General features: G+C 44.9%; 2 protein-coding genes across 2 annotated transcripts in view; both read left to right on the top strand.

Moving 5' to 3' along the window:
- Nucleotides 1-3,851: 3,851 nt before the first annotated feature.
- On the top strand, nt 3,852-5,844 carry LOC149984559 (PC3-like endoprotease variant B). The gene is made up of 3 exons (XM_090230581.1): nt 3,852-4,272; nt 5,393-5,565; nt 5,803-5,844. The coding sequence occupies exons 1-3, from the start codon at nt 4,215-4,217 to the stop codon at nt 5,842-5,844; spliced, it is 273 nt and encodes a 90-aa protein (XP_090086707.1). The 5' UTR covers nt 3,852-4,214.
- The window catches only part of LOC110504035 (neuroendocrine convertase 1), a 65,076-nt gene continuing 47,861 nt past the window's right edge, over nt 5,795-23,009 (top strand). Inside the window, exons 1-3 of the mRNA XM_036964818.2 lie at nt 5,795-6,002; nt 8,575-8,678; nt 21,991-22,104. Coding sequence (XP_036820713.2) covers nt 5,913-6,002; nt 8,575-8,678; nt 21,991-22,104 — 308 coding nt within the window. The 5' untranslated portion in view covers nt 5,795-5,912. The remainder of the gene's footprint in view (nt 6,003-8,574; nt 8,679-21,990; nt 22,105-23,009) is intronic.

Raw genomic sequence — 23,009 nt, 5'->3', positions numbered from 1 at the left:
AGAAAGTATAGCTAGAGTCCACAGGGGCTCAGCCACAGGAGGAGAGAGAGGGAGGGGAGATGGAGGGAGGAGGAAAAGAGGGAGAGATGGAGTGAGAGAGCAGAAAAAGGACCTAGCAGAGAGTCCATTCCACAGGAGAAAGAAAAGGGGAGAGAGAGAGGGGGCAGGAGAGATAGAGAGATTGAAGTAGAGAGAGAGAGGGAGAGAGAGAGAGAGAGGGAGAGAGAGAGAGAGAGAGAGAGAGAGAGAGAGAGAGAGACTGAGAGAGTGGCTAGGGAGAGAACCCATATTTGTATTTCCATGGGAGCTGGTTCAGAGCTAAAGTTGAAAGGGAGAATAGGGTGGAAGGAGGGATGCAGATAGAAGGGATACAATGAGTGAGAAACAGAATGCAAGGTGCTCTGCATCCTCTCTGTCCTCTGCATCCTCTCTGTCCTCTGCATCCTCTCTGTCCTCTGCATCCTCGCTGTCCTCTGCATCCTCTCTGTCCTCTGCATCCTCTCTGTCCTCTGCATCATCTCTGTCCTCTGCATCCTCTCTGTCCTCTGCATCCTCTCTGTCCTCTGCATCCTCGCTGTCCTCTGCATCCTCTCTGTCCTCTGCATCCTCTCTGTCCTCTGCATCCTCTCTGTCCTCTGCATCCTCGCTGTCCTCTGCATCCTCTCTCTCCTCTGCATCCTCGCTGTCCTCTTCATCCTCTCTGTCCTCTGCATCCTCTCTGTCCTCTGCATTTTCTTTCTCTTTTTCCTCTCCTCTCCTCGTCTTCTCTCTCCCAGCCGAACCGCTTACATTTTTTAGAAATCCCTTCAGGTTCAAAGAAGAGAGTATGGAGGAACATCCAGACTCATTGCGTGTTAAATCATGCACCCTTTTAGCTCCTGTATCCCTCATTTGTAGCTTTTATGTACAAACACTGATATTTACTTTCCTGCCTCCCCTTTAGGTGTGGATCATACAAACACGGATCTGAAGAGAAACTTTGTGAGTAAACTTGATCAGTTTATTTTGAAGTGACCATCTATGTCATCTGTCCTAATGGGCCATTACACAATTCATTCATGAAGCATTTACTGTATGTACAGTAGATAATGCTATAAAGCAGATAGATTAACACCCATGTCAAATTGATGAAGCTATAGTGGAGCGATGCTAACTGCTTCGGGTGAAGTTTCAACCTAGATACAGATCTAGGATCAGCTTCTCCTCCTCGAATCCCAACCCTAACCATTAGTGGGGGAAATGGTAAACTGACCCAAGATAAGCATCTAGGGGCGACTGCACTCTACTCCAACTCACCCAGAGTAGAGGTGCTGGACTGACTGCCAGACAATTGACTGGCTACTACTGCTTTCTATCATTTATAATCTGAGAGCCACTATTCAGATCAAAGCCAACAGGCCAACATGTAGTTTGGCACTCAGGTACAGTCTGAGAGAGAGATTGAAGCAGGGCTACATGAGGTTGTACTCTGACTCCTGTCTCCTCGAGTGCACCTCCTTGATCACATTTGACTCGATAGACACACATCACTCATCTGCTGTGTAGCCTGTCCTCTCCTCCCCTCGCAGTGAACAGCTTGTCCCCCGTATAGAATGAGAGAGCAGGACAACACATAGACGACCATCATGACACATCAATATGCTTCTAGAAATGCCGTTTTATTACCTCCTGTGTCATTTCCACGTCCTCCCAATTCTGATGCCAGACCCGATCGTGCTGTATAGCCAACCCCTAACAACCATAAGAGTTGTACAGCTAATAACAGCTAATAACAGATCAGGCTACATGCTCTCCATGTTGTTCCCTGACATTACACGATGGTGTGTCTCTCAGGAGGCCTTGGCCAGTTTTGACCTGCGCGGCTCCCACGGACTTTCCCATGACCCCATGCCACTCAGAGACGAGGAGAACGGGTACATTCGTCTCACTCTTTTCACCCCCCTCTTTCATTCTTCGTGTTCCCCTGTCATCTCACTCTTTTCACCCCCCTCTCTCATTCTTCGTGTTCCCCTGTCATCTCACTCTTTTCACCCCCTCTCTCATTCTTCGTGTTCCCCTGTCGTCTCACTCTTTTCACCCCCCTCTCTCATTCTTCGTGTTCCCCTGTCATCTCTCTCTTTTCACCCCCTCTCTCATTCTTCGTGTTCCCCTGTCATCTCACTCTTTTCACCCCCCTCTCTCATTCTTCGTGTTCCCCTGTCATCTCACTCTTTTCACCCCCCTCTCTCATTCTTCGGGTTCCCCTGTCGTCTCACTCTTTTCACCCCCCTCTCTCATTCTTCGTGTTCCCCTGTCATCTCTCTCTTTTCATCCCCCTCTCTCATTCTTCGTGTTCCCCTGTCGTCTCACTCTTTTCACCCCCCTCTCTCATTCTTCGTGTTCCCCTGTCATCTCACTCTTTTCACCCCCCTCTCTCATTCTTCGTGTTCCCCTGTCGTCTCACTCTTTTCACCCCCCTCTCTCATTCTTCGTGTTCCCCTGTCATCTCACTCTTTTCACCCCCCTCTCTCATTCTTCGTGTTCCCCTGTCATCTCACTCTTTTCACCCCCCTCTCTCATTCTTCGTGTTCCCCTGTCATCGCACTCTTTTCACCCCCCTCTCTCATTCATCGGGTTCCCCTGTCGTCTCACTCTTTTCACCCCCCTCTCTCATTCTTCGTGTTCCCCTGTCATCTCTCTCTTTTCACCCCCCTCTCTCATTCTTCGTGTTCCCCTGTCATCTCACTCTTTTCACCCCCCTCTCTCATTCTTCGTGTTCCCCTGTCATCTCACTCTTTTCACCCCCCTCTCTCATTCTTCGTGTTCCCCTGTCATCTCTCTCTTTTCACCCCCCTCTCTCATTCTTCGTGTTCCCCTGTTATCTCACTCTTTTCGCCCCCCCTCTCTCATTCTTCGTGTTCCCCTGTCATCTCACTCTTTTCACCCCCCTCTCTCATTCTTCGTGTTCCCCTGTCATCTCACTCTTTTCACCCCCCTCTCTCATTCTTCGTGTTCCCCTGTCATCTCTCTCTTTTCACCCCCCTCTCTCATTCTTCGTGTTCCCCTGTTATCTCACTCTTTTCACCCCCCTCTCTCATTCTTCGTGTTCCCCTGTCATCTCACTCTTTTCACCCCCCTCTCTCATTCTTCGTGTTCCCCTGTCATCTCACTCTTTTCACCCCCCTCTCTCATTATTCGTGTTCCCTTGTCATCTCACTCTTTTCACCCCCCTCTCTCATTCTTCGTGTTCCCCTGTCGTCTCACTCTTTTCACCCCCCTCTCTCATTCTTCGTGTTCCCCTGTCGTCTCACTCTTTTCACCCCCCTCTCTCATTCTTCGTGTTCCCCTGTCGTCTCACTCTTTTCACCCCCCTCTCTCATTCTTCGTGTTCCCCTGTCGTCTCACTCTTTTCACCCCCTCTCTCATTCTTTGTGTTCCCCTGTCGTCTCACTCTTTTCACCCCCCTCTCTCATTCTTCGTGTTCCCCTGTCGTCTCACTCTTTTCACCCTCCTCTCTCATTCTTCGTGTTCCCCTGTCGTCTCACTCTTTTCACCCCACTCTCTCATTCTTCGTGTTCCCCTGTCGTCTCACTCTTTTCACCCCCTCTCTCATTCTTCGTGTTCCCCTGTCGTCTCTCTCTTTTCACCCCCCTCTCTCATTCTTCGTGTTCCCCTGTCGTCTCACTCTTTTCACCCCCTCTCTCATTCTTCGTGTTCCCCTGTCATCTCACTCTTTTCACCCCCCTCTCTCATTCTTCGTGTTCCCCTGTCATCTCACTCTTTTCACCCCCCTCTCTCATTCTTCGTGTTCCCCTGTCATCTCACTCTTTTCACCCCCCTCTCTCATTCTTCGTGTTCCCCTGTCATCTCTCTCTTTTCACCCCCCTCTCTCATTCTTCGTGTTCCCCTGTCATCTCTCTCTTTTCACCCCCCTCTCTCATTCTTCTTGTTCCCCTGTCATCTCTCTATTTTCACCCCCTCTCTCATTCTTCGTGTTCCCCTGTCATCTCTCACTATTTGCAGTCGTCTTTCCCTTTGAAGTTTTGTTTCCTCATTTTTGGAATGGGTTGTCCTTTGTCAAAACTTGCGCAGAGATCCAGTCGGTTTTTGTTTTGTGTGTGTGCGTGAGAAGAGTGCCTGCGTGTTTATGTGCGTACGTGTTTGTGTGTGCATGTGTACGACATAACGTTCTGACCTGTCCCAGTCATGGCACCCGGTGTGCAGGGGAAGTGGCCATGGAGGCCAACAACTCTCACTGTGGCGTGGGCATAGCTTTCAACGCCAGGATCGGTGGTGAGTACAACACTGCCCGCGTCCATGCCAATGTAATCTATCAAAAGGAAATACCGGTAGAAGTTGAATGATTGTACCATAATATGTACATATAATAGGATTGCGCTGTACTCTGACAAACGTACATTGTCTACGAGACATGATATTGTCTAATGCAGTATACCATTATGATTCAATCATTCCATGACTCAGTCGGACTGAGTAGGAGACGCTAGGTGAGGTGACAATGAACAGTAGAGTGACAGTGCGTTCGTGAAGACGAGAAGAGCCGTGTTTATATTACCAGAGAAATGATGTGATATGTAGCAGTGCGGTGGTAACATGCTATGAGGACAATCACCCATCAAATGTAATGAAATGGCTCAATAAAAGGCAAATGACAACAGGGTAATGCAATGCCAGTGATTGGTTATGACATCAGCTGGCGAGATAATGCATGAGTCCCAAATGGCACCCTATTTCCCATATAGCGTACTACGTTTGATGGGCCGTGGTCAAAAGCAGTGCACAAAAAAAAATAGGGAATAGGGTGGGTTTTTGGGAGGCAGACCTAGTTAAAGTGAATCATAGCGCCGAGGCTTGATAACGAGGACAAAGAGACCACAGGCGGATCCACAACAGAACAATGCATTTGCAGCGCATTCCTTCGATGAAGCCCAGCAATCAATACGTCAATTGCAGCCAGTTTAGGTGTTGATATTCAGCTGTATTTGTGAATGACGAGAGAAATATATCTAATCAGTGTTTGTATTTGTATTTGACAGGGACACACTATTATTGAGCCATACAGACCTAATTGAACACCTCATTTTGGGTTTGAGTTGTTGTAATTCGTTTTTTTAGTGAGGATCACTAATATAATACAGCCATACAGACCATAGCAGAAGTATGCATCAACAAGAAAATGTATTGGGACATTTAAATAAAAATATCCTCTGAAAATCACTGTTTTTATTCTAGTGTCATACTATAACTCTAAAAGCCAACAGCTGTTCAAACCAATTCACAGGGCTAGATCGGTATCATAATAAATGTGCAGTAAAAAAATCATCCTTGGAGTGAACTGTCCCCCCTGACCTCTTCCCTCTGCCCCTTGACCTCTGGCCTTTGACCCGGCCAGGTATCCGTCTGCTGGACGGCACGGTGACGGACTCCATGGAGGCCACGTCTCTGACCTTCAACAACGACTTCATCGATGTGTACGTGTGCTGCTGGGGCCCGCGGGACGACGGACAGGAGATGGCCGGGCCGGGGACACTCACACAGAAAGCACTGAGGCTGGGCACGCAGAAGGCAAGGATAACACACACACACACACACACACACAGGAAAAGTACATGCAGGCACGCAAGTATACACACACTCATACTGTACATGCATGCACACATGCACGTCCACACACACAAACTCATGCACGCGTGCGCGCTCGCTTTTCTCTATTCCATGTAATTCTATTCTATTCAATTTTATCCTTCCACCAACTCCCCTCTCCGCTCTCTTTCACCTTCATACAGGGGCGAGGTGGAAAAGGAAGTATATTTGTGTGGGCGTCTGGTAATGGTGGGTTGGTGAACGACCACTGTGGAGCAGACGGCTATGTCAACAGTGTCTACAGCATTGCCATCGGTGCGGTCACTCACATGGGCAAGCCCGCCTTTTTCGGTGAGCCCTGCCCTGCTGTCATGGCTGTCACTCTAACTGGAGCCAGTTTGGAAAACACACTACCCCTAGTAAGTCTCTGTGTCTGCGTGCGTGCGTGTATACCTATTTGATGATGTGTGTGTGTGTGTGTGTGTGTGTGTGTGTGTGTGTGTATGTGTGTGTGTGTGTGTGTGTGTGTGTGTGTGTGTGTGTGTGTGTGTGTGTGTGTGTGTGTGTGTGTGTGTGTGTGTGTGTGTGTGTGTGTGTGTGTGTGTGTGTGTGTGTGCGTGTGTGTGTGTGTGTGTGTATCTATTCGACACTGTGTGAGAGCGAGTGCAGCACTGCTCTTTAGCTCCTGTTAGCAGCCTGTTAACTGCTGTGATATTTATAGCGGCCTCACGGTTGACCTGGGAGGCTGCTGGGCAGGATGTGGCTGGCGGATATGTGTGGATGCACACACACACACACAGTCGCAAGTGTTAATTGGAGGTGAAGCGTGGCACCGCGGCTGAAGTGGCGGAGAAGAAGAGGGAAGGAGAGAAGGAAGAGAGGTGTTGATGTGCACTCAGTTCAGGAGTGTGACAAAGTCGAAGGCCAGGAAAGAAACATGTCTGTATGCTCAGCTCCATGGATACAGACTAACAGTCTAATATTACCCAGTAACACCTACCACTGACTGTGACTACTGCTACTTCCAGGCTTACTCCCCTGAGGCATTCAGTCAGTCTCCACATTCATGGTCAGAAGTGTTTCCTGCGAAAGCCAGCTAGATTTACTCAAGGTTTTCTAAAGCTAACCAGCTTCAGTTAGCGTCACATTTCAGCTCAGGCGTCATCCGTACAACGACGGTGGATGTTGCTTGCCCGCCTGCCACTAACTGTAGCGAGCTTGTATCGGCGCGTGCATGTTGCGCACGGTTAGTCGAATATACTGAACTCTTCCATGTGCGAGTCAGTGCCACATTTACAGTTGTGCCAAAAATCGTTAGTTATCGTTGCAAATTCAGCGGGTTTATGTTGTGAAATAGGCTTTTAGAAGTGCTGTCTTTATTTTATCACTGATCTACTTCGGTGTGCTCATCAATGCACAACCACAAGCTTTCAGACAAAAGTTTTACTGTGTGAAGTTTCAAATGCATTCTGTCATTGCTCGACGTACAGTATAATGCGATTATATTTTAACACAACGACAGAAACATTTGATTGATGAAATATGTTTTCAGTCGTCTTCCTCAAATGAATGGGATGATGACACAGTCTTTGCAAGAGGGAGGGAATATGGTTTCGTCGGTCCTCAACTTGTGGCTCAGTCATTTCATTCAGGGTAAGTGGAGTAGCCCTGGGTTAACCTGCACCCGAGCAGGTAGAGGAGCAGGTTAGTTCTGAAGGATTCGCTTTCATATGACTGGTTATCCCGAGTTGAAAGTTCCCTCGCTAACTCCTCAAAATTGCTTTGTAGGATACCCGTCGAGTAGAGGAGAGAGAGAGAGAGAGAGAGAGAGAGAGAGAGAGAGAGAGAGAGAGAGAGAGAGAGAGAGAGAGAGAGAGAGAGAGAGAGAGAGAGAGAGAGAGAGAGAGAGAGAGATACATTTCTCCCGGTCGCTGTCACAAAATCAGTTCCCCCACGTGTGGCTTCACTGAAATCTTCACCCGAGAGCATAATAGCTAACTATGTATGAATGTGTTTCTTTGGTAAAAAAAGAGTGTACACACATTCAACAATTGTCCCAGGTGCATGGTCTAAAAAACTATACCGAACAAAAATATCAAACGCATCAACATTTTCAAGGATTTTACTGAGTTAACGTTCATGTGATGAAATCAGTCATTAAGTCATTAGGCCCTAATCTATGGATTTCACATGTGGGAATACAGGTATGGATCTGTTAGCCACAGATACCTTAAAAAGAAATAGGCCTCACAATGGGCCTCACAATCTTGTCACAGTATTTCTGTGCATTCAGATTGCCATCGATAAAATGCACTTGTGTTCGTCGTCCGTCGCTTATGCCCGCCGAAACCATAACCCCACCACCACTATGGGGCACTCTGTTCATGACGTTGATATCAGCAAACCGCTCGCCCACACGACGCTATACACATGTTCTACGGATGTGAGGCCGGTTGGACGTACTGCCAAATTCTCTACAACGACGTTGGAGGTGGCTTATGGTAGAGAAATTAACATTAAATTCTCTGGCAACAGCTCTGTTGGACATTCCTGAAGTCAGCATGCCAATTGCGGGCTCCCTCAAAACTTGAGACATCTGTAGCATTGTGTTGCGTGAAAAAACTGCATATTTTAGAGTGACCTTTTATTGTCCCCAGCACAAGGGGCACCTGCATAATGATCATGCTGTTTAATCAGCTTCTCGATATGACACAACTGTCAGGTGGATGTAATGTATTATCTTGGAAAAGGAGAAATACTGACTAACAAGGGATGTAAACACATTTGTGTTTTTTTTACATAGAACCCAAAAGGGTTCGACCTGGAACCAAAAGGGTTCTCCAAAGGGTAACCCTTTTAGGTTTTTGATAGCACCTTTTGTGCTAAGAGTGTACCCTGCACGTAAAAAAAATGTGTTGTCGTGTGTGTGTACACCATTATATTTGTTAAGTTGCAACTGAAATGTACAGTGTTCTGTTGTGTGCTCTGCAGGTGACAGTGTCCAATCTAGGGGACGGTTGTGTCACCCACTTTGCGGGGACATCCAGTGCTGCACCCATCGCGGCCGGGATTCTGGCTCTTGTCCTGGAGGCCAAGTAAGCCTTGGTCATCCTCTCCCCTCCTGACCCTTACTCAACTGTCACATCATTTTCTCCACTATCTGTTTTTCATCTACATTCCATGGCTTACTGTAGGTAGTTTGCTTTGCATCTATTAGTGGTCTTAGTTTCCCATCTTTATGTCTAAGTTCAAGTAGCTCCCTTTCTCTCTCCCTGTCTATTTGTGCAAGTGTTCTCTCTCTCTCTCTCTCTCTCTCTCTCTCTCTCTCTCTGTCTCTCTCTCTCTCTCTCTCTCTCTCTCTCTCTCTCTCTCTCTCTCTCTCTCTCTCTCTCTCTCTCTCTCTCCTCTATACTCGACGGGTATCCTACAAAGCAATTTTGAGGAGTTAGCGAGGGAACTTTGGTCAATTGACTTTTGGTCAATCCTTCTCTCTCTCGCTCTCTCTCTCTCTCTCTCTCTCTCTCTCTCTCTCGCTCTCTCTCTCTCTCTCTCTCGCTCTCTCTGTGCCACTCTCTCTCTCTCTCTCTCTCTCTCTCTCTCTCTTCTCTCTCTCTCTCTCTCTCTCTCCCTCTCTCTCTCTCTCTCTCTCTCTCATTCTGATTGCTTTATTGCCAAAGCAATATTGTAGTACAGTATTTCAGTAAATACAGTACAATGCAATGAGGATAATGAAATACAGTTAGCCTTGCAGTTAAGAGCGCTGGACCAGTAACCAAAAGGTCGCTGGTTCAAGTCCTCGAGATGACTAGGTGAAAAGTCTGTCGATGTGCCCTTCAGCAAGGCACTTAACCCTAATTGCTCCGGTAAGTCCCTCTGGATAAGAGCGTTTACTAAAATGTAATAACAATAGTTAATTTCAGTAGTAGTAGTAATAACACTAGATAAAGTATACAGGCACAACACTACTGCTGTTGTATTGTGTCATATTTGGTCAATTCATTTAATTTAATAAGATAAACAATGGCTAATAAATTAATAACAAAATGTAAGAGGATGATGGTTACACTATGTATTGCTTGTAAGTTATATGCAATGTAAAAACTCCAGGGAATGAATGTTCATGGGATGTCCCTCAGGCTATGGCAATCATATACAGTTGAAGTTTACCTAAAAACTTGTTTTTCAACCGATCCACAAATTTCTTGTTAACACACTACAGCTTTGGCAAGTCAGTTAGGACATCTACTTTATGAAAGACACAAGTCATTTTTCTAACAATTGTTTACAGACAGATTATTTCACTTACTGTATCACAATTCCAGTGGGTCAGAAGTTTACATACACTACACTGTGCCTTTAAACAGCTTGGAAAATGTCAGAAAATGATGTCATGGCTTTAGAAGCTTCTGTTAGGCTAATTGACATAGTTTGAGTCAATTGGAGGTGTATCTGTGGATGTATTTCAAGGCCTACCTTCAAACTCAGCGCCTCTTCATTTTCCGATGAAAAGAAAAGAAATCAGCCAAGACCTCAGAAAGTCTGGTTCATCCTTGGGAGCAATTTCCAAACGCCTGAAGGTTTCACGTTCATCTGTACAAACAATAGTACACAAGTATAAACACCATGGGTCCACGCAGCCTTGATACTGCTCAGGAAGGAGACGCGTTCTGTCTCCTAGAGATGAATGTACTCTGGTGTGAAAAGTGCAAATCAATCCCAGAACAACAGCAAAGGACCTTGTGAGATACTGGAGGAAACAAGTACAAAAGTATCTATATCCACAGTAAAACGAGTCCTATATCGACATAACCTGAAAGGCCACTCAGCAAGGAAAAGGCCACTGCTCCAAAACCATCATAAAAAAGCCAGACAACTGCACATGGGGACGAAGATCGTACTTTTTTGGAGAAATGACCACTGGTCAGATGAAAAAAAAATAGAATTGTTTGGCCATAAAGACCATCGTTATGTTGGTTATGTTGGTTATGTTGGTTATGTCGTTATATGGAGGAAAAAGGGAGAGGGACTGGTGCAAGCCAAAGAACACCATCCCAATCGTGAAGCACGGGGGTGGCAGCATCATGTTGTGGGGGTGCTTTGCTGCAAGAGGGACTGGTGCACTTAACAAAATAGATGGAATTATGAGGAAGGAAAATTATGTGGATATATTGAAGCAACATCTCAAGACATCAGTCAGGAAGTTAAAGCTTGGTCGCAAATGGGTCTTCCAAATGGACAATGACCTCAAGCACACTTCCAAAGTTGTGGCAAAATGGCTTAAAGGACAACAAAGTCAAGGTATTGGAGTGGCCGCCACAAAGCCCTGACCTCAGTCCTATAGAACATTTGTGGGCAGAACTGAAAAAGCATGTGTGAGCAAGGAGGCCTACAAACCCAACTCAGTTACACCAGCTCTGTCAGGAGGAATGGGCCAAAATTCACCCAACTTATTGTGGGAAGCTTGTGGAAGGCTACCCTAAACGTTTGAGCCAAGTTAAACAATTTAAAGGCAATGCTACCAAATATTAATTGAGTGTATGTAAACTTCTAACCCACTGGGAATGTGATGAAAGAAATCAAAACTGAAATAAATCATTCTCTCTACTATTCTTCTGACATTTCACATTCTTAAAACTAAAGTGGTGATCCTAACTGACCTAAAACAGGGAATTTTTACTAGGATTAAATGTCAGGAATTATGAAAAACTGAGTTTAAATGTATTTGGCCAAGGTGTATGTAATCTTCCGACTTCAAATTCTTATGATATGATATGTACAGTTGTTCTTAACTGACTTGCCTAGTTAAATAAAGGTAAAATAAATAAAATAAAAAATATCTGGCAGTACAATTTGCGATTTCTCCGTCACCCAGAATAACAGCTGACATAGGGGACTCATCAGGTTACATGTCACGTTCTGACCTTTATTTCCTTTGTATTGTATTTATTTAGTATGGTCAGGGCGTGAGTTGGGTGGGCAGTCTATGTTTGTTTTTCTATGTTTTGGGGCATTTCTATGTTTTCGGCCTAGTATGGTTCTCAATCAGAGGCAGGTGTCATTAGTTGTCTCTGATTGAGAATCATACTTAGGTAGCCTGGGTTGCACTGTTTGTTTGTGGGTGATTGTCTATGTTAGTGGCTTGTGTCAGCACAGGTCCCATTTTGTAGCTTCACGGTCGAATTTGGTTTATTGTTTTTGTTACTCGTTTGTATAGTGTTCAGTCTTTCTTTATTAAAGATTTTACCATGGACACTTACCACGCCGCATATTGGTCCTCTGCTCCATCTCGCCTCTCCTCTTCAGACGAAGAGGACGACCGTGACATTACAGCCCTTGGGTTTCCAGCGCTTTGAATTGAATGGGTGTTTTGGGGCTTCATTTCAAATGGTGCTAAATTGTTTGTGTACTTTCCTTAATATTTACAATTCAAGGGAATCTTCCAAGTTCTGCTCTGCGTGCATTATTTGGTACTTTCTATTGGATTTTTTAGGACAATTCTGCAGAAATCTTTACGTGGATATTCTATTGGGTTTCTCTCCCAATGATTATAATCAGGCTGGACCCCAAATTTCGCTTCCATATATTGCAATTGGTAAAATTACACTACTGAATATTTTGCTCCAGATCTTAGGAATATTTATTTTGGAGAATTTTCTTTTTATGGAATAGAAGCTTTGCAGCTTTTTATTTTAGAGCGTTCACTCCCAGATCAAATCCACCAAGAGGCACAGATTCTTTTGTCTCAGGTAGTTGTACCATTGGGCACGTCAAATATCTCATTCCAAAATCATGGGCAATAATATGGAGTTGGTTCCCCCTTTGCTGTTATAACAGCCTCTATTCTTCTGCAAAGGCTTTCCACTAAATGTTGGAACATCGCTGCAGGGACTTGCTTCCATTCATCTACAAGAGCATTGGTGAGGTCGAGCAACGATGTTGGGCAATTAGGTCTGGCTCGCAGTCGGCGTTCCAATTCATCCCAAAGGTGTTTGATGGGGTTGAGGTCAGGGCTCAGGGCAGGCCAGTCAAGTTCTTCCACATTTCTGTATGACCTCGCTTTGTGCACTGTCATACTGAAACAGGAAAGGGCCTTCCCCAAAATATTGCCACAAAGTTGGAAGCACATAATCATCTAGAATGTTATTGTATGCTGTAGTGTTAAGATTTCCCTTTACTGGCACTAAGAGGGCTAGCCCGAACCATGAAAAACAGCCCCAGACCATTATTCCTCCTCCACCAAACTTTATAGTTAGCACTATGCATTCGGGCAGGTAGCGTTCTCCTGGCATCCGCCAAACCCAGATTTTTCCGTTGGACTGCCAGGTTGTGAAGCTTGATTCATCACATGCACATGGTGATCTTGGGCTTAGGATGATCGGCCATGGAAACCCATTTCATGAAGCTCCCGAAAAACAGTTATTGTGCTGACGTTGCTTCCAGAGGCAGTTTGGAACTGTTGCAAGTGTTGCAACAGCGGACAGACGATTTTTACGCTCTAGGCGCTTCAGCACTCAGCAGTCCAATTCTGTGAGCTTGTGTGGCCTACCACTTCACAGCTGAGCCTTTGCTGCCCCTAGATGTTTCCACTTCCACAATAACATCACTCACAGTTGCCCGGGGCAGCTCTAGCAAGGCAGACATTTGATGAACTGAATGACTTGTTGGAAAGGTGGCATCCTATGATGGTGCCAGCTTGAAAGTCACTGAGCTCTTCAGTAATGTCATGTTTGTCTATGGAGATTGCATGGCTGTGTACTTGATTTTATACACCTGTCAGCAACGGGTGTGACTGAAATAGCCGAATCCATCGATTTGAAGGGGTGTCCATATACTTTTGTATATGTAATGTATTTCCTAATTTCCTAATCTCTCTCTCTCTCTCTCTCTCTCTCTCGCTCTCGCTCTCTTTCTGCACTGCGCTGGTATGTGGACTTGGGCCCTTGTCGTGATTGTAGCTCTGTAACTTTGTAGCTGTCCGTGGCGTCTGCCTGCTGCCGTTCCTCAGTGTTATTGATGAGCCCAGGGCAGGGCTTTACCGCTCCACCTGTCACGCCACGCTGGCCCAGTCTCGCCCGCTTGGCTGTAAAATGGTCCGGAGGTCCCCTGGGCGAGTTGTGCTCCCAGGACATTACTGGTTAAGGGCTTGTATGACCTGCACCTATATATCACATCTCAGGGCTGATATTCCCCTCACGTCTTAATGGAGCTGAGCAGAGCACATGCACACACACACACACACACACACACACACACACACACACACACACACACATACTGTCATAACACCCACAACCTCACCAGCAGAGTACAAAAAAACACACACACTGTGCAATTAAAATAATTATCTCTGTCTACTCTCCCAACTCTTTCCTCCTGGTTCAATGTGTTGACTCCAAATCTCTTTTCCAGTTTTACTTTAGTCCCTCTATGTAAATATCACATATTTCATTCCATCCTTTCATCAGCTTTACAGCTTTTTAATATTCTGTACGTCTATTTCAATCTTTTACATTCTCAAAATTCCCAACACCATTTTTGGCTACTTTGCCTCTTCACTAGTTCTCTCAACCTCTGTTCATTCCCTCCATCTTCAGTCCACCTTTAATCGTCCCTCTCTTTTACCCGATCCCCGACACTCATAGAGTCTGTCTGTACCGCTCCAGTCTCCCAGCACCAATAACAACCCCACGCTCTACCCTTACATTTACTGTATTATATTACAACTGTATTTAACCAGACAAGTCAGCTGAGAACCAGTTCCTATGTACAGTGATGGCCTGGCCAGTGGCGAGACGAAAGCATGTCCTGTCACTCTGTTTGTGTGTGAGTATGTGGTGTGACTCTGTGGTCAGGTTATTAATGGAGGATGTGTGTGAGAGATGATTCCTCATTAACCCCAGTGGCCAGTGCTCAGCTAGGGGTCAGCCAGTCCCGCTCTGGGAAAGGCCCCGTATTCAAACACATGAACGCAAACAAATTATCTTTTAATTTGCTCCAATCGCAGTGGACTGACAGTTCTTTCTCTCTTTCTCTCTCTCTCTCTCTCTCTCTTTCTGGCTCTCTCCAACTCCACACCCCTTTTCACCCTCTCTTTCTCTCTCTCCCTGCCTCTGTCTGTTCCAACCCTGTTTCTTCTTTCTCTCTCCCCTTCTGTCGCCTGTCTCCCGCTCTGCGTTGTTCGTCTTCATCTGTCTGTCTCTCTGTCTGAGCCACTGAGAGCAGGATAGCAGGGTGCTCTATAGGGGTTGGTGTAATCAGCTCGGGTTCTCAGTGGGGACAGCACATGTGAAAGAGGATCCACCCCTCTAATTGGTCTCAACTCAAACACTCCCTGAGACACAAACTGATGATTGGGGTATTTTGTGTGGTGTGAGTATTATCAGGGCCTTAAATGCAACGATCCCTGGACCTCACCCACAACCTCAGAAACACACTAAAAGACAGGATCTTCGTAATCTCTGCTCCGCTCTCCCTGCTCTGTCTCCATTATGTCCCTATTAATCCTCCCAGAAATGAGCCAGAGTCATAGGAACTCTCCACACTTGGCCATAATCTTTTAGTGTGGTGTACTTTAAGCCTAAGTGAGCCCATTTGGAGTGACTGTGCGCAGACTAGGATTCTCCCTATCTGTTATCTGCACAAGTGTTACTAATGGTTTTATCAATTAGGCCTCGTCCAATAACTAACTACATGCATGTGATCTCCTTTAAATACAACCAGCGCAGTGCTGATTTGTGTAGTTAATGAGTGTGCGGGTGTGTGTCAGACTGTGTGTTGGTGTGTGTAAGCGACTCTGTATGTTCTCTCTCTCTCTCTCTCTCTCTCTCTCTCTCTCTCTCTCTCTCACTCTCTCTCTCACTCACTTTCCAATAAGGTTGGATGTGCTTCTTCAGAAGATCCTAATGCGATGTGTACCCTAGCTGAAGATATGTTTGCTTCCTAAGATGAGATAGTCAAGCCCAGGCTAGAGTGCCATGTTCTAACAGATCATACCCTCCTGAATAACAAGCATCACACTTATCACACAGATATACCCTCAGTCATTGCTCCAAATATGAAAAACTGGAAATATTGATCACTGTACTGTATGCATGCTTTGCAAATATATATATATACACAGTTGAAGTTGGAAGTTTACATACACATTAGCCAAATACATTTACACTCAGTTTTTCACAATTCCTGACATTTAATCCTAGGTGCTTTGTGATGGCCACTCCAATACCTTGACTTTGTTGTCCTTAAGCCATTTTGCCACAACTTTGGAAGAATGCTTGGGGTCATTGTCCATTTGGAAGGCCCATTTGTGACCAAGCTTTAACTCCCTGACTGATGTCTTGAGATGTTGCTTCAATATGTCCACGAAATTTTCCTACCTCATGATGCTATCTATTTTGTGAAGTGCACCAGTCCCTCTTGCAGCAAAGCACCCCCACAACATGATGTTGCCACCCCTGTGCTTCATGGATGGGATGGTGTTCGTCTGCTTGCAAGCCTCTCCCTTTTTCCTCCAAACATAACGATGGTCATTATGGCCAAACAGTTCTATTTTTGTTTCATCAGACCAGAGGACATTTCTCCAAAAAGTACCATCTTTGTCCCCATGTGCAGTTGCAAACCGTAATCTGGCTTTTTTATGGCGGTTTTGGAGCAGTGGCTTCTTCCTTGCTGAGCAGACCTTTCAGGTTATGTCGATATAGGACTTGTTTTCCTGTGGATATAGATACTTCTGTACCTGTTTCCTCCAGATGCTTCACAAGGTCCTTTGCTGTTGTTCTGGGATTGATTTGCACTTTTCGCACCAAAGTCCATTAATCTCTAGGAGACAGAATGCGTCTCCTTCCTGAGTGGTATGACGGCTGCGTGGTCCCATGGTGTTTATACTTGCATACTGTTGTTTTTACAGATGAACGTGGTACCTTCAGGCGTTTGGAAATTGCTCCCAATTTGCTCTACAATTCTATTTCTGAGGTCTTGGCTAATTTCTTTTGATTTTCCCATGATGTCAAGCAAAGAAGCACTGAGTTTGAAGGTAGGCCTTGAAATACATCCACAGGTACACCTCCAATTGACTCAAATGATGTCAATTATCCCAACAGAAGCTTCTAAAGCCGTGACATTTTCTGGAATTTTCCAAGCTGTTTAAAGGCACAGTCAACTTAGTGTATGTAAAATTCTGCCCCACTGGAATTGTGGTACAGTGAGTTATAAGTGAAATAATCTGCCTGTTAAAAATTGTTGGAAAAATAACTTGTGTCATGCACAAAGTAGATGTCCTAACTGACTTGCCAAAACTAAAGTTTGTGGAGTGGTTGAAAAACTAGTTTTAATGACTCCAATCTGAGTGTATGTAAACTTCCGACTTCAACTGTATATATATATATATATATATATATATATATATATATATATATATATATATATATATATACAGTGCCTTGCGAAAGTATTCGGCCCCCTTGAACTTTGCGACCTTTTGCCACATTTCAGGCTTCAAACATAAAGATATAAAACTGTATTTTTTTTGTGAAGAATCAACAAGTGGGACACAATCATGAAGTGGAACGACATTTATTGGATAGTTCAAACTTTTTAACAAATCAAAAACTGAAAAATTGGGCGTGCAAAATTATTCAGCCCCTTTACTTTCAGTGCAGCAAACTCTCTCCAGAAGTTCAGTGAGGATCTCTGAATGATCCAATGTTGACCTAAATGACTAATGATGATAAATACAATCCACCTGTGTGTAATCAAGTCTCTGTATAAATGCACCTGCACTGTGATAGTCTCAGAGGTCCGTTAAAAGCGCAGAGAGCATCATGAAGAACAAGGAACACACCAGGCAGGTCCGAGATACTGTTGTGAAGAAGTTTAAAGCCGGATTTGGATACAAAAAGATTTCCCAAGCTTTAAACATCCCAAGGAGCACTGTGCAAATCTGCAAATCTGCAAATCTACCAAGACCTGGCCGTCCCTCTAAACTTTCAGCTCATACAAGGAGAAGACTGATCAGAGATGCAGCCAAGAGGCCCATGATCACTCTGGATGAACTGCAGAGATCTACAGCTGAGGTGGGAGACTCTGTCCATAGGACAACAATCAGTCGTATATTGCACAAATCTGGCCTTTATGGAAGAGTGGCAAGAAGAAAGCCATTTCTTAAAGATATCCATAAAAAGTGTCGTTTAAAGTTTGCCACAAGCCACCTGGGAGACACACCAAACATGTGGAAGAAGGTGCTCTGGTCAGATGGCAACAATGCAAAATGTTATGTTTGGCGTAAAAGCAACACAGCTGAACACACCATCCCCACTGTCAAACATGGTGGTGGCAGCATCATGGTTTGGGCCTGCTTTTCTTCAGCAGGGACAGGGAAGATGGTTAAAATTGATGGGAAGATGGATGGAGCCAAATACAGGACCATTCTGGAAGAAAACCTGATGGAGTCTGCAAAAGACCTGAGACTGGGACGGAGATTTGTCTTCCAACAAGACAATGATCCAAAACATAAAGCAAAATCTACAATGGAATGGTTCAAAAATAAACATATCCAGGTGTTAGAATGGCCAAGTCAAAGTCCAGACCTGAATCCAATCGAGAATCTGTGGAAAGAACTGAAAACTGCTGTTCACAAATGCTCTCCATCCAACCTCACTGAGCTCGAGCTGTTTTGCAAGGAGGAATGGGAAAAAAATGTCAGTCTCTCGATGTGCAAAACTGATAGAGACATACCCCAAGCGACTTACAGCTGTAATCGCAGCAAAAGGTGGCGCTACAAAGTATTAACTTAAGGGGGCTGAATAATTTTGCACGCCCAATTTTTCAGTTTTTGATTTGTTAAAAAAGTTTGAAATATCCAATAAATGTCGTTCCACTTCATGATTGTGTCCCACTTGTTGTTGATTCTTCACAAAAAAATACAGTTTTATATCTTTATGTTTGAAGCCTGAAATGTGGCAAAAGGTCGCAAAGTTCAAGGGGGCCGAATACTTTCACAAGGCACTGTATATATATACAATATATATATATATAGATCAGCACTTTTATCACTTTCTTTTCCTCAACCTTTTTACTTACCCTAGTTTTTATTTTTCCCTTCTCCTCTTTTCCTCCCTGTAGCCTCCCCAGTGCAGAAATAAATTGTTTATTGTTGATTTGCTCTGTCTTCATGTAAATGATTAAACAGGGACAGTGTTATTCCTGTAGGTTCTGACCCTCTCTCTCTCTCTCTCTCTCTCTCTCTCTCTCTCTATCTGTGTGTTTCTCTCTCTTTCTCTCTCTCTCCCTGTGTCTCTCTATCTGTCTCTCTCTCTCTTTATCTATCTCTCTGTGTGTCTCTCTCTGTCTCTCTCTCTCTCTCTATCTCTCTCTCTCTCTCTCTCTCTCTCTCTGCACCATATATACCTCCTGTGGGCTGGACACTCTGTCCTTGTGGCTCTCCCCCTCCTCACCCCATCCTCTTCCCCCTGCCCAGACCCTGTGTGTGTGATAAATTATTTGTGGGCATGCTCCGAGGGCCCAGGGCTGCTCATTCCTACACACAGAGGGGCCGCATTGATCCGGCCTGTGGTTCAACTTAATTGGAAACACAGTTATACCATCAAGCTAGAGACACACTCGAAAACATATACACACACACACGCACATATGCATACGCACAGCTATACACAGCACCAGCAATATACTCCAGCATGCACACACAGATTCACACGAAACATTTTCCCTTATTAGGGGGCAAAAAATAAACACAGAGCATTCACTTGGAAATAACTCTTACAGATATCAGACACTCACAGCTCCTGTACTCGCCAGCATGCACAGATGCACACACACATAAAACACACGAGCATCCGCGGGCATACACACACACACACACACACACACACACACACACACACACACACACACACACCCTACACCGTTAAACATGCATGCTATTCCTAACCAGCAGCAGTAAAGAGGAGTAACAGTAAACAGTGGAGTAATAAGAAGGCCAGGGTTATTGATCTGCCCAGCACACTGACTATCATACAGCTAATAGATTACATCAAACGCATCAGAGCAGTCAATGAGGAGTGATCCTATTAACTGGGGATTTGTAAACAGTTGTGTGTTCACTCACTCAGACGTCTGCCCAGGGTTTGGGAGGGTTTGTGGGGCTTGGCAAGTGGACAGAGGGTGGCTGCTATGGGGGGTTTTGGGGCATATTTAGTAGTTCTGTCTCTGGCTGTCCTGGGTAAAATGCCAGGAGATATTCTGGGCTTTCTGAGGCCCAAACCCTGCTTTCTGCTGTGGCCCAAACCCTGCTCATGCCTGTAGGGGGGGAAACAGAGATGTGGTGCCAAGACAGAGAGAAAGAGAGAATGAGAGAGAGAGAGAGACAGAGAGAAAGAGAGAATGAGAGAGAGAGAGAGAGAGAGAGAGAGAGAGAGAGAGAGAGAGAGAGAGAAAAGAAAGAGGGAACAAGAGGAAGAACACCCACCTACAAATATACAGATAAATTACATCAGGTTCCCAGCCAATAGTGTGTTTTTAAGGGCAAAATGCTCTTTTCCAAATAAATAGATCTGTGTCACTGTGTGCTAAGAGACAGAGAAATCCGCGCCAGGGTTCAATAATTAATTCCTGAGTCGAGGGTTTTGGAGAGGCGCTGATTGGGCTGATTTTTTTTATTCTGTTATGATACAAAGGAGGCCGTTTGAAGTAATTTGTCCCAGAGAGAGCAGCTTGGAATACCATACAAGCTTTGATTTAGCAAAGCAAATTTAATTTCGTTTGCTTTATGCAAACCAGCCGGGGCCGGGGGGGGGGGGGGGGGGACTTCTCTGATTTCACCGGAGGGGTGGGGGATGGAGGAGGGGAGGTGGAGGGGGCGTAGGAGGGGGGGGGGGGGGGGGGGAGTGCACGCCAACCCGAATCACGCCACAGCACTGCCTATATTTAATACGGCACACACACACACTGTGAGCAACAGTTCAGAAGTAGAAAGCCCAGCTCCCCACTCTGGAGCCCTTTGAAATCAAAGCTTAAAATAATTGAGTGTGCCGTGCTCTCCTTTTGTTTTATTTTTGATCTTTTCTATTATTAGTGGTATTCCTCCTGTGGTGTTCTGTTTAGCAGTCGCCGGTTGAACTTGCTGGTTGCCAGTTTTTGTTGTTTGTTTTGTTTTCCATTGTAAAGCTTTTTGAACGCATTTCCCCCCTATATGTGACTGGAATGGCTCGGTTGGACTGTCTGATATTTCCTACCCGTAGATTACGTCTTCCAGCACAACCAATGGGTTGTGGCATTACGGATGTTCCTGCATTAACCATGGCCTTGGGATTGTCATATGACTGTGCTGTGCGTATGTTGCTCTGGATAAGAGTGTTTGCTAACATAAATGTAGATGTAAAATGACAGTTGTATTGAGCATGTAGATCCCCCACTCCACAATTTAAACACATGCTTTATTGTCTCAATGGGATTTGTTGAAAAGCCACTATTTTGAAACCGAAACACCGGGACATTGTAGATGGGCACAGTGCAGTTTGGCTACAAGCAGATTGTGTGGTGTAAAGGACAACCAACGTGTACAGTACGTGAGCTTGACACGGCGTCGCCACAACCAGATCAACCGCCTTTAATCAACTTTGTTGTGCCTTTGCGTGAGCAGACATGACAGCTTCTCTGCGGCTGTCGACGCCGACACCGGTGCTACTTAGTCCGGGAACTTAATGTTAGAAATGGGTGGTCAACGCCGTTTTTAAGTTCCATTCAAGTCTATTTTCTTAGCCAGCAATAATGAGTGGATAAAGGGAGAAAACCCAATTTCCTTTATGCTTTTTTATATCCTGGGAAGGCTCTCCTTGACGACCCTTTGGTCTTTTGTTCGAGAAAACGGAGCTAATATCCTCTAGCTCTCTGTGCAGTTTAAAGGTCTTAATTGGATTCCATTAGTATATTGCTTGACATGACACTTGAGTCTGCTGTATTAGAATACCCTGCTTGAGATTAAAAGTCTCCTCCATTCATTCTTTCCGCCAGCCCCTTTGTTACGTCTCCAATATACTTTGTTGAATTCGTAGTTTTCGCCAATGTTATTAAGCTTGAAATGACTTAAACAGATGATTTCACTTGTAGAAGAGGTGCAGTAATGGGCACAATGGCAGGCCCACATCTTCACGTGTGTCCACTTTCTCTGCTCAGCAAAATATACACGTGTTTCATAGCAAATCGTGTATAGCCTACATGTGTTTCTGTGTATGTCTCACATGTTCAACTCCTTCTAGATTTCGTCATAAGGGAGTATCAGGAGTATCATAAAGGAATGAATGCTTCTTGCTGTGGTTTGATGGAGTGTACAATACACATATTGTACATTAATGTATTGTACATTCATGATGATATTCGTCTTTATCTTCCCAGTCCTGACTTGACATGGAGGGATGTGCAGCATCTGATCGCCATGACGGCCAAGGTCCCCAACCCCAAAGAGCCAGGATGGAGTGTCAACGGAGCAGGGTACCACGTCCACGATAGGTACTAGTTCCACACACAGTGTAAACACACCACACACATCATGTGTGGTTCCCAAACCTTTTATAGTCCCGTATCCCTTCAAACATTCAACCTCCAGCTGAGTACCCCCTCTAGCACCAGGGTCAGCGCACTCTCAAATGTTGTTTTTTGCCATCATTGTAAGCCTGCCACACACACACACTATACGATACATTTGTTAAACATAAGAATGCGTGTGAGTTTTTGTCACAACCCGGCTCGTGGGAAGCTCTTATAGGAACAGGGCACAAATAATAATATAATCATAATCCATAATTTTGCTCTTTCTTTATCCATCTTACACATGAAACCGTATGTGTTCATTGAACATGGTGAATAACTTACCACAGGTTAATGAGAAGGGTGTGCTGCAATGTTGGGTTGTATTGGAGAGTCTTAGTCTTAAATTATTTTCCACACACAGTCTGTGCCTGTATTTAGCTTTCATGTCAGTGAGGGCCGAGAATCCACTCTCACATAGGTACGATGGTTGCAAAGGGCATCAGTGTCTTAACAGAGCGATTTGCCAAATCAAGAAACTCGAGCGCAGCCCAATCCAGAAATCTGTCAGTGGCTTTTGATTCAATTCAATTTTCACAGAACCGCTTGTTGCAATTTTGATAAGGCTCTCTTGTTCATATATTGGTAAGTAGACTGGAGGCAGGGCATGAAAGGGATAACGAATCCAGTTGTTTGTGTCATCCGTTTCGGGAAAGTGCCTGCGTAATTGTGCACCCAACTCACTCAGGGGCTTCGCTAAATCACATTTGACAATTGTCCGTAAGCTTGAGTTAATTTACACACAAAAAAATCATACAATGGTGGAAAGACCTGTGTGTTGTCCTTGTTAATGCAGACAGAGAAGAGCTCCAACTTCTTAATCATAG

Source organism: Oncorhynchus mykiss, chromosome 3 (assembly GCF_057628025.1).
Source record: "Oncorhynchus mykiss isolate SJ-2025 chromosome 3, ASM5762802v1, whole genome shotgun sequence".
Classification (NCBI taxonomy): Eukaryota; Metazoa; Chordata; class Actinopteri; order Salmoniformes; family Salmonidae; genus Oncorhynchus; species Oncorhynchus mykiss.
The sequence above is the reverse complement of the archived record's forward strand: the minus strand, read 5'-3'. Positions and strand labels throughout refer to the sequence as shown.